Consider the following 10,709-nt stretch of genomic DNA (forward strand, 5'->3'; position numbering starts at 1 on the left):
CTTAATTATGCTGGCTGCTTTGTCGAGGCAGCGGGAAGTGTAGACAGAGTCAATGGATGGGATGCTGGTTTGCATGATGGATTGGGCTACATTCACGACCTTTTGTAGTTTCTTGCAGTCTTGGGCAGAACAGGAGCTATACCAGGCTATGATACAACCAGAAAGAATGCTTTCTATGGTGCATCTGTAAAAGTTGCTGAGAGTCATAGCTGAGAGACATGCCAAATTTCCTTAGTCTTCTCAGAAAGTAGAGGCATTGGTGGGCTTTCTTACTATAGTGTCGGCATGGGGGGACCAGGACAGGTTGTTGGTGATCTGGACATGGCTAGTCCAATTCCATTTCTGGCCAATGGTAACCCCCCAGGATGTTGATGGTGGAGAATTAAGCAATGGTAATGAAATTGAATGTCAAGGAAAGGTGTTGGATTCACTCTTGTTAGAGACAGCCATTGCTTGGCATTTATGTGGTGTGAATGTTACTTGCCACTATCAAACTAAGTCTGAATGTTGTCCAGGTCTCATTACATATGGACACGGATTGTTTCAGTATCTGAGTCATCATGAATGGGGCTGAACATTGTGCAATTATTAGCAAACATCCCCACTCTGATCTTTATGATAAGGAAGGTCCAGTGGCGTGTGACTAGTGGCGTGCCGCAGGGATCGGTGCTGGGGCCTCAACTATTTACCATATACATCGATGATCTGGAGGAGGGGACCGAGTGTAGGGTAACAAAGTTTGCGGATGACACTAAGATGGGTGGGAAAGCAAATTGCGTGGAAGACAGAGTCTGCAGAGAGATTTGGATAGGTTAAGTGAGTGGGCGAGGATCTGGCAGATGGAGCATAACGTTGGTAAGTGTGAGGTTACCCACTTTGGAAGGAATAATAGGAAAAGGGATTATTATTTAAACGGTGAAAAATTACAACATGCTACTGTGCAGAGGGACCTGGGAGTCCTTGTGATTGAATCACAAAAACACAGTTTGCAGGTGCAGCAGGTGGTCAAGAAGGCAAATGGAATGTTGGCCTTTATTGCTAAAGGGATGGAGTATAAAAGCAGGGAGATCATGCTGCAACTGTACAAATCTCTCTGCAGACTGTGTCTTCTACGCAATTTGCTTTCCCACCCATCTTGGTGTCATCCGCAAACTTTGTTACCCTACACTCGGTCCCCTCCAGCTGGTGAGGCCGCACCTAGAGTACTGTGTACAGTTTTGGTCACCTTATTTAAGAAAGGATGTATTGGCTTCGGAGGGGGTGCAGAGAAGGTTCACTAGGTTGATTCCAGAGATGAGGGGGTTGGCTTGTGAGGAGAGATTGAGCAGACTGGGCCTGTACTCTTTGCAGTTTAGAAGGTTGAGGGGAGATCTTGTAGAGACATATAAGATAATGAAGGGGCTAGACAGGATAGAAACATCGAGATTGTTTCCACTTACAATGGAAACAAGAACTAGGAGGCATAGCCTCAAAATATGGGGGAGTCAATTTAGAACAGAGTTGAGGAGGAACTTCTTCTCCCAGAGGGTAGTGAATCTTTGGAATTCTCTGCCCAATGAAACGGTAGAGGCTACCTCATTAAATGTGTTTAAGTCACAGATAGATAGGTTTTTAGCCAATAAGGGAATTAAGGGTTATGGGGAGCGGGTGGGTAAGTGGAACTGAACCCACTATCAGATCAGCCATGATCCTATTGAATGGCGGAGCTGTATCCCTTAATGCCATTGGTATCCAGAGGTTTTATCGATTTCTGTCTTGAACATGCCCTTCTTTGTGTCAACAGCAATCTTGGGTACCACACATTTGATCCCTTCATCCAAGTCATTGATATAGACTATAAGTAGTTGAGGCTGCAGCACTGATCCCTGTGGCATTCCACTAGTTACAATTTACCAACCAGAAAGTTACCCATTTATCCCTACTCTGCTTCCTATGAACCAGAGTGATGGAAAGCAAAATCAAAGAAAAATCTGAGAGAAAAAAATTTCAAAATCCTAGCAGTTTCAAGTCTATTAATATTTAGATCATGTTTGGCATATGTTCTGACCAACCCTAATTTGTCTTTAACAGCTATATGACATCCCTCCTACAATGCTAAAAGGAGCCATGCATCAGACACAACTGGAAGAAATTAGAGCCAAAGGATTGTATGACATCCCAGCTAGTATGGGGAAGGAGAAGCAAAGTGTATGTATTTGCTGCACATCCACACACACAAACACGGTTTTGGTTTTAAAACTGAAAACTTTTTTTAATATCAAGAGTTCAAAATAAGTTGGTGGCCAGAATCCAATGATCCCTTAATGCTCTACAATAGATCCCCGATTGTGAAAAATTAATATTGTTTGCAATCCTTTGAGCATGGATTTGCTGTTCACAAATAATCATTGTTTTAACCATTTTACTCATTGTATGAATAGCGAGTTGAGGCTAATACAACTGACAGGATGGTTCAGAAGTTCACACTTAATTATTCAGTAAGGATTGGCTTCTCCGTTCTATCAAAAAGAATGTCAGTAATGGTGATAAATAATATTATCAAGTTCTGTATCAAAAAATGTGTTGAATTATTTTTGCAATTTATTTTTAGGTTTATGATATTCCACCCACTTCTTTCAAGGAGGCAGTTGGCAGTCATGACAGAGAAGCTACATATGACTTCCCACCACCGATGAGACACTTCACAGATCCACTTTTGAGTCAAAAATCTGAAGGGTTATATGACATCCCTCCAACTACTGTAAAGCCAACTTTAAAACTGAACACAATCCATCCAGGAGGTGGGATCAATTCTCTGAAACAGTCTATTTATGATGTCCCACCAACAGTAGTTAATTCAGAGTTGGTTTCAAAAAAACAGTGCATTTATGATATCCCACCAGCCCACCAACAGTCCCCACAAAAAGACGTCTATGATATTCCTCGAGGCTTTCAAAACTTTGATCGAGCTACACCAGCAGCAGAGAATGCAATATATGACGTTCCACCACAGGTTTCGCAAGATTTGAAGGTGGTACAGGATGTGACTGATGGAATGAACCGTTTGTCCTTCTCTAGCACAGGTAGCACACGGAGTAACATGTCTACATCTTCAACCACATCAAAGGAGTCTTCTATTTCAGCCTCACCATTGCCAGAGAAGAAGTTACTGCTAGACCTAGACTCTGCTTTTGAAAGACTGGCTCAACTGCAACATAATGTGGATACATCAATAAAGGAGCTTGTAGCTTTTGTCATTCCTAACTGGAGATCTTATGAAATAATGGAAAAAAACCTCAATGGAATACATGCCAATGTTGACAAAGTAAGGCACTCATTACTGGGATTCTTTGGATTTGCCCAAGGAGCTGTCGCAAATGCGTCACGTTTATCAGATAACAGTCTTCACAATAAACTAAGAAAGCAACTGCAGCGTTTGGATGACTCTTACCAGATTTTGCTCCAAACCAGCCAGGCACTAGATAATAATAACTGGTCCTTGAACATCTTGGTGGTAAACAGGTCTCATAATAAATGCGATGACTTAGACCGTTTTGTTATGGTGACAAAGACTATACCAGACGATGTTAAGCAGTTAGCATCGTCTATCAGCACAAATGCAGAACTTTTATTCAAACAAGGTGTTGGAATTACAAACCTAGAAACTGTCCATGAAATAAACCAGGTGACTGTTGGCGACAACAGTACTACAAACTGTAATCAGCCCCATTCACAAGGAGATAAGACATTGATTCAGATAAAGCCTTTGCATAGCCCACCACAGTTGGACCACCAGGATCATATTAAAAGCAAAGAAACCATAGATAAAAGTTGGATGGAAGACTACGATTATGTCCATTTGCAGGTTTGTACTAGTTCTCACCTTTTGAATTGAACTGAGCCTGTTGTCTGGATGGATTGCATCCTTATATTTTAAGAGAATCTAGGAAAGAGATAACAGAAGCATTTCTAATAATTCATTACAAGAAGGCAAGGTGCCAGAGGACTGGTGGATAGCTAATGTAATTCCCATTTTTAAGAAGGGAAATTGAACATGCCCAGGCAATTACAGACCAGTCAACTTCGCATTGGTAGTAGGAAAAATAATGGAATTCCTTCTAAAGAAGAAAATAGAAGAACATCTAGAAAAGAAAGATGTAAGAATGAATAGTCAGCATGAATTTCAATGGGGAAAATTTTCTTTGACCACCTTTGGTAAGATGCCCAACCAAAGACAAATGAATAAGGCCAGAGAATGTGGAGTCAGGAAACCAATGGCAGAATGGAGTGATAGTCCGCTTCAAGACAGAAAGCAGAGAGGGGAACAAAGGGTAGTTGTTCAGAGTGGCAGAAGGTGAGAAGTGGTGTTGCACAAACTTCAGTGCTGGGACCACTGCTGTTCACAATTTCTTCACATTTGGATTTTAGAATCAGAAGCACAGTTTTTAGATGACACCAAATTGTGGGGGGATGATTAACACTGAGGAGAACAGCAACAAATTCCAGGAAGATGTTAATAAACTTGCAAATGGGCAATTAATTTGCAAATTATGTTCCACAAGGATGAATGTGAGGTTGTACATTTTGATAGGAAGAATAGGGACATCACTTATTACTTGCAATGTGCAATCTAGGTCAGGTAAAGGAATAATGGGACATTGCAATATAAATATACCAATCACTAAAATTTGGACAAGATGTTAACGCCATTTAAAACATCAAGTAGGCTTTATTTCTCAAAGGATAGAATTAAAGAGGGGAAAGGCTATGCTAAACCTGTATTGAACCTTGGTTCGGCCATATTTAAAGCACTCACTATATTATAAAAAGGATATGGAGGCACTGGAGATGGTACAGAGATGATTTACAAGGATGATAGCAGAAATGCATAGGTGTACCAGTCAGGAAAGGATGAAAATGCTAGGGATGAAATTTTCCCATTTTTTTGACAGAGGTGCGGCGGGTGGGAAAAACCGCATTAAAGCCACCGGCCCCAACAGTGGCTTTCTCTGCAGTATTGTCAGGGAAGTAGTTGAAAACTGTTGAGGGGGCGGGCCCACTGATTGAGTCTGCCCTGCCAGCAACTTAACCACTTAAAGATCAGGGCACCCTTTTTTAAAGGACGCTCAACACAAAAAATTAAAATGAAAAACCCCACCTCCGGCAACAACTCCCCACAGAGCACTGGCCCCGGCACTAACTGGGCATCATGATACTAAGAGGTAATTTAGCATGGCCAATCCACCTAACACGCACACCTTTGGACTGTGGGAGGAAACTGAAGCGCCCGGAGGAAACCCACACAGACTGGGGAGAATGTGCACACAGACAGGAATCGAATCTGGGTGCCTGGCGCTGTGAGGCAGTAGTGCTAACTGCTCTGCCATGGGGTTATCACTAATGGGGTTCTGAATGTTGAATATCGGGATGCCCATGACCTGATTGGTGGGGGAGTGGGGACAATTGCAATGGGAAATCCTGCAGACATGACTTGTGTTTTAGGCCTCTCGTGAGATTTTCCGCTCCCGTCTGCCTAAATCGGAGCAGATAATCACCCCCCAGTGTCTCTCGTCTTGAAAGAAGGAGGCTACAGGGTGACCTAATTGAGCGATTGATAATGATCAAAGGTTTTGTTAGCTTTAATGGGGTGCATGCAGAGATAATGGTCGGAAATCTCCAGCCATTCACACACTGCCAGCATGGATGGAGAATTTGATGCTCAGCTAAATCTCCATTCACTACAGCAGGACCAGAGAATCCCATTGGCATGAACAGCCAGAGAACTCTGCCCACTTGCAGGGAAATACTTGTACAGGCCATCAATTTAAGATGGCCAACATGAAATCTAATGGCGTATTCGGAAGAAATGTCTTAATCCAAAGGATAGTTGTTCAGAGGGGCAAAGGATGGGAAGTGAGTTACACGAGCTTCAGTGCTGGTGTGTGCGTGATTGTATGTGCGCGTGGGTGTTTTTACAAAATAACTTGTTCATATTTGATGATTTTGCATTTTGAAATATTAAGGGGAAAGATGAATTCGAGAGGCAACAAAGGGAACTCCTGGAAAAAGAAAATATTGTCAAACAGAACAAAGTGCAGCTGGAGCAACATCAAGTATGTTTTATTGTGTGTGAATGTTTTCTTCAGTTAATAACCTGAAAGATTTTATGTCAACGAGAATTTTAACTCCCTTTGAACATTCTACAAATGCTTATGTGAAGGTTTAATCAAATTGATTAACAGTGACTGCCATTTAACATATTTATTTTAAATACATATTTGGCGAAGTACTCTGGCCTCCCCTCAACATGTTTCTCAGCAGCGGATGATGGCGTACCGTTCACTGATGGAGGGATCCTCTGGTCCTGCCACTGTCAATGGGATTTTCCATTGAAGTCACCCGACGCCGCTGGGAAACCCGCGGCCTGGGGTGTGCCGCCGGCGGATCAGAGAATCCCTCCGGTGTGAACGGCAGAAGAATTCCGGCCATTGACTTTGACAAGATACTAACATGAATATATAAAATTCATGATATATATGACAGCAAAATGTGGAAATGCTAATGTTCCATAGTCTCTCAATTCTGCATTAACCCATCAGGTGAAACTCTTAAGTAATTTTGGAAGGTATTCTCTTCTCCTTATTAAATTTGACCTTCTGTCCTCGTCACTCATTTCCTACCTCCAGTAAAAAGTGAGGGGCAATGTTGGTTGCAAATGAGATTCTGACTTGTGTTGCCTAGCAATAATCAAGTTTTACAATCACAGGACCATAAATCTTGCTACTCTGAAAGCATTTAGTAGTGAACATTTTTCAGTATTGCTGTTGTAAGTTATATTGTCCTTTTAATGCTGTTAGTGGCTGCCTTGGCCTGTAGAGAAATGTGATGAATATTTTCCCTTCTCGGCTGAAATATAAGAGACAGTTCTATGATCTGGCACTCCTTGTAATTTTCACAGAATGGAAAAATATTCTGTCATTATTTTTAACACGTCAGTATTTTTCCTTGTCCTGACTTTTTCTTTGGTTCAGTAGAAGTGATTATATCTAATTGTGGTCTCTGGCTTCCAGCTGGAAGGGGTATTTTAGTTTTGATGTGATTACACATCTAGAGGGTTTGGGAGGCGGGTGGAACAAGTTTATTGTTGCAATTCTGGGTTTGGATGAATATTTTTCAGTTGTGGAGTTTGGGAATTACAAACTTTGGGAGCAGGACAAATAGTTATGTTCACATTGGTTTTAATTGAATATTTTTAAAACTGATTTTACTTTTCTGTTTCAGTTAAACCAGTTCCAAGAACTGGAGAAAGAAGTCACAAAGCCTGTGGAAAATGACCTCTCAAACTGGAAAGCACCACAGCACATTCCTCAAAAGAACAGCAGTCTCACTTCTCAAGATAAGCAGCTTCTCTTCTTCTACTCTGAGCAGTGTGAGACTCATTTTGTAACACTTCTGAATGCCATTGATGCTTTCTTCAGTTCTATCAGCGGTGGACAACCACCCAGAATCTTTGTGGCTCACAGCAAATTCATTATCCTCAGCGCTCACAAACTTGTATTTATAGGGGACACGTTATCAAGACAAGCTATGGCTCAGGATGTTCGGAATAAAGTATTAAACTATAGCAATCTGCTTTGTGAACTTCTTAAAAGCATTGTCATGGCAACCAAGACAGCTGCCTTACAATATCCCAGCATAGCAGCAGTGCAGGAGATGGTGGACAAGGTCACGGAATTATCCTATCACTCTCATCAGTTTAAAGTCCTGCTGCTGCAATTGGCATCTTTATGAAGAGACATTATTGTTAAATTCTGAATAACAAAAGCTATTCTTTAAAGAAACAATATATTGTATTAAAAGAACATGCTCATTGAATGTTCTGTTTTTATGTAGAATGGTTTTTATATCACTGTGTATTTTTGCTATATTTTCATGCTCAGTGCTTCACTGAAACAATTTTCATTCTTCAGATGCATATGATGCTCGTGTATCTAGATTTTAATGTTCTCTAAATTACTCTGAATCATACTGTGCACCTAGTATAATCACACTTTAAGTCATAAACTAATTGTTAACTATTTAACACTGCACTGTGAAGTACCTTTTGTATCATGTGCATTTTTAGCAACTTCACATTTCAGTAGCAGTCAAACCTGAAGTTGTGGTTTTGTTTATAACTGTACATATTTATTGGAGCATTAAAATGAATGAATGCAGAGAAAAAAATCATCACTAAAAGGGATTTTCTCCTGTATCAGATAAGTGAGGCGGTGATTTTAATGGAGTTAGTTAATCTGAAGATTGTTTTGATTCTTCTGTTCTTCAGAATTGACAGTGTTGGTTATTCATTAAACCAGTAACGATGTACAGGATTGATTCCACAATGCTGTGCTCCAGCGGGGAGCTGACTTCACAGAGAGCACATTGAAGATGCATAGTGATTGTTTCATGCCAGTCAAAATCGATTGAAAGAAACTCATGGCTGCATAGTTACAGGCTCCCTGTAAGTGTGACTCCCCACTGGTAATCATCAATTATTTATAATTTACATGTTCATGCTGTCACCAGAGGAGTCTTTTGAAAATGTGGGAGTCTTGTCCACACTTTTACTATCAATATACGAGAGAAAGTGCTTAGTTGAGAACAACATTGATGTTGAGAAGCAATGCGAAATCCCAATCATTCTGCATAATATCATGCAGAAGAAAAGTTATTTTCTACTATATCTTTGAATATTTAACCTGTAATGTCCATTTTTTTTTCCTGTTTTAACCATCCTTGCTATATTCCCTTATTCTATCCTAACATTGTTAGATCAAACTGCATTCACTACTTGGGGCACCCTACAAATATCTGTGCAAATTATCAAGTGAGTGACGATTCCAAATGTTGAACAGGAGTCAGTGAGTACAGTTTAACATGGAGGTGTCCAAAAATGCTGCCCCTGCACCCGGGAAGCCTAGGGACTCGCTTCTTATTTATGCTGAAATTTCTTATTTGTTGGTTTGTCCTATTTGAATGTTGTAGCCACCAGTTTGGAAAGTGCAGTTCTTAACATTTTTGCCTTTATTGATGATTAAATCCTAAATTGGAGCATATGGACTTTTTTAGGACCTACTACTTTGTGATATTTGCAAGCTAAATGAATCAAATTGATGGACACCCGTATGACCCACAGAACAAAGATTGGACATCTTTACATTCATACACGGAAAATGGGTTTCCATGGTGGAATCATGCAGGGATTGCCACTATCTGGCTCCATTTGATTATCTGAATATCAATGGTCTTGTGTGGACAAGACTCCCACATTTCCAATGGTCTTCTGCCCATAAATCAATCTTCCCCAACTGATTGCATTCTTTTTTGTCATATTAATTTTCAGGATGTGGACTGTTGTTTTTTTTTCCCATACCTAGTTACCTTTGAGAAGGAGTGGTAAACTGCCTTCTTGAACCGATACCATCTGCGTGGTACTTCCACAGCCTCATTGGGTAGTTCCAGGTTGTTAGACCATAAGATATAGGAGCAGAATTAGACCATTCAGCCCCTCGAGTCTGCTCTGTCATTCAATCATGGCTGATAGGTTTCTCAACTCCATTTGCCTGCCTTTTCCCCGTAACCGATGATCCCCTTACCAATCAAGAACCCATCTATCTCTGTCTTAAAAACCATTCAATGACCTGGCCTGCACAGCCTTCTGTGGCAATGAATTCTTTGGATTCGCTACCCTTTGGCTGAAGAAATTCCTCCTTATCTCGGTTGCCTTTACTCTGAGGCTGTGCCCCCAGATCCTAGACTCTCCTACTAATGGAAACATCCTTCCCATGTCCACTCTATCCAGGCCTTTCAGTATTCTGTAAGTTTCAATGAGATTCTCCCCCATCCTTCTAGACTCCATCGAGTACAGACCCAGAGTGCTAAAATGCTCTTCATATGTCAAGCTTTTCATTCCTGGGATCATTCTTGTGAACCTCCTCTGAATCCTCGCTTGTAAAGTGATACAACTGATGGCAGATATAATCCATTTGTTGTGAAATGTGTCATGTTATATTAAGGTACATAAGATAATGTGCAGGAAATCTGTGTGTAACTGACTACATATAGAGAAAAAAAAGCCATGTCAAAATCCACGGAGAGCCATTTATTACGATCATTAAGTTTATAGAATTTTGATTTATTCACAGCAGATTGCATTTATGAATTAAAACATGGTTCCATTCATATTTTTAATGTCTTATACTTGTGTGGTTATATGACAACTGAAATCCATAAGGAGAATGTGCAGTAAGAAGGTAAAAGTTTAGACTCTCTTGTCATTTGTGTTTAACATTGCCAGAACTGGAAATGTACTTAAACTTTTCTGAATGTTACATCGAGCATTCAGTCACATTATTCTGTAAAAAAAAATTAAATCTATCTACTGAAAAAGATTAAATGTTTTTGATATGGTTTTAGAAAATGGTTGTTTTATTCTTCACAACCTACTCATTCATCAAGATGGGAAGTAAAAATAAATTGCAATAGTTAATCCCAATTTTTTAATTAAATAGAATGTGGTGAGTAACTTCTGAGTGCCCACTGGCACTGCCTACCATGAAAATATCAGGAGCACACTGATGCTTCTCCAAGGTTCCCTGCCAGTGGATGAAGCGGCCCTTAGCTAGGGTGCACTTGGGAAAATTACTTCTCCCCACCCCACCCCGCCCACCTCATCCCCTTCCACCCAA

General features: G+C 40.5%; 1 protein-coding gene across 2 annotated transcripts in view; it reads left to right on the forward strand.

Annotated features, from left to right (window-relative positions):
* Positions 1–10,437, forward strand: part of nedd9 (neural precursor cell expressed, developmentally down-regulated 9) — a 72,933-nt gene extending 62,496 nt beyond the window's left edge. For both annotated transcript variants that reach the window (XM_078241095.1, XM_078241087.1), the window contains exons 4-7: positions 2,071–2,187; positions 2,591–3,844; positions 6,003–6,092; positions 7,261–10,437. In XM_078241095.1, the coding sequence (XP_078097221.1) occupies positions 2,071–2,187; positions 2,591–3,844; positions 6,003–6,092; positions 7,261–7,770 (1,971 nt within the window). In that variant the 3' untranslated portion in view covers positions 7,771–10,437. The remainder of the gene's footprint in view (positions 1–2,070; positions 2,188–2,590; positions 3,845–6,002; positions 6,093–7,260) is intronic.
* The last annotated feature ends 272 nt before the right edge of the window (positions 10,438–10,709 follow it).

This window comes from Mustelus asterias, chromosome 2, assembly GCF_964213995.1.
Source record: "Mustelus asterias chromosome 2, sMusAst1.hap1.1, whole genome shotgun sequence".
NCBI classification, from domain to species: Eukaryota; Metazoa; Chordata; class Chondrichthyes; order Carcharhiniformes; family Triakidae; genus Mustelus; species Mustelus asterias.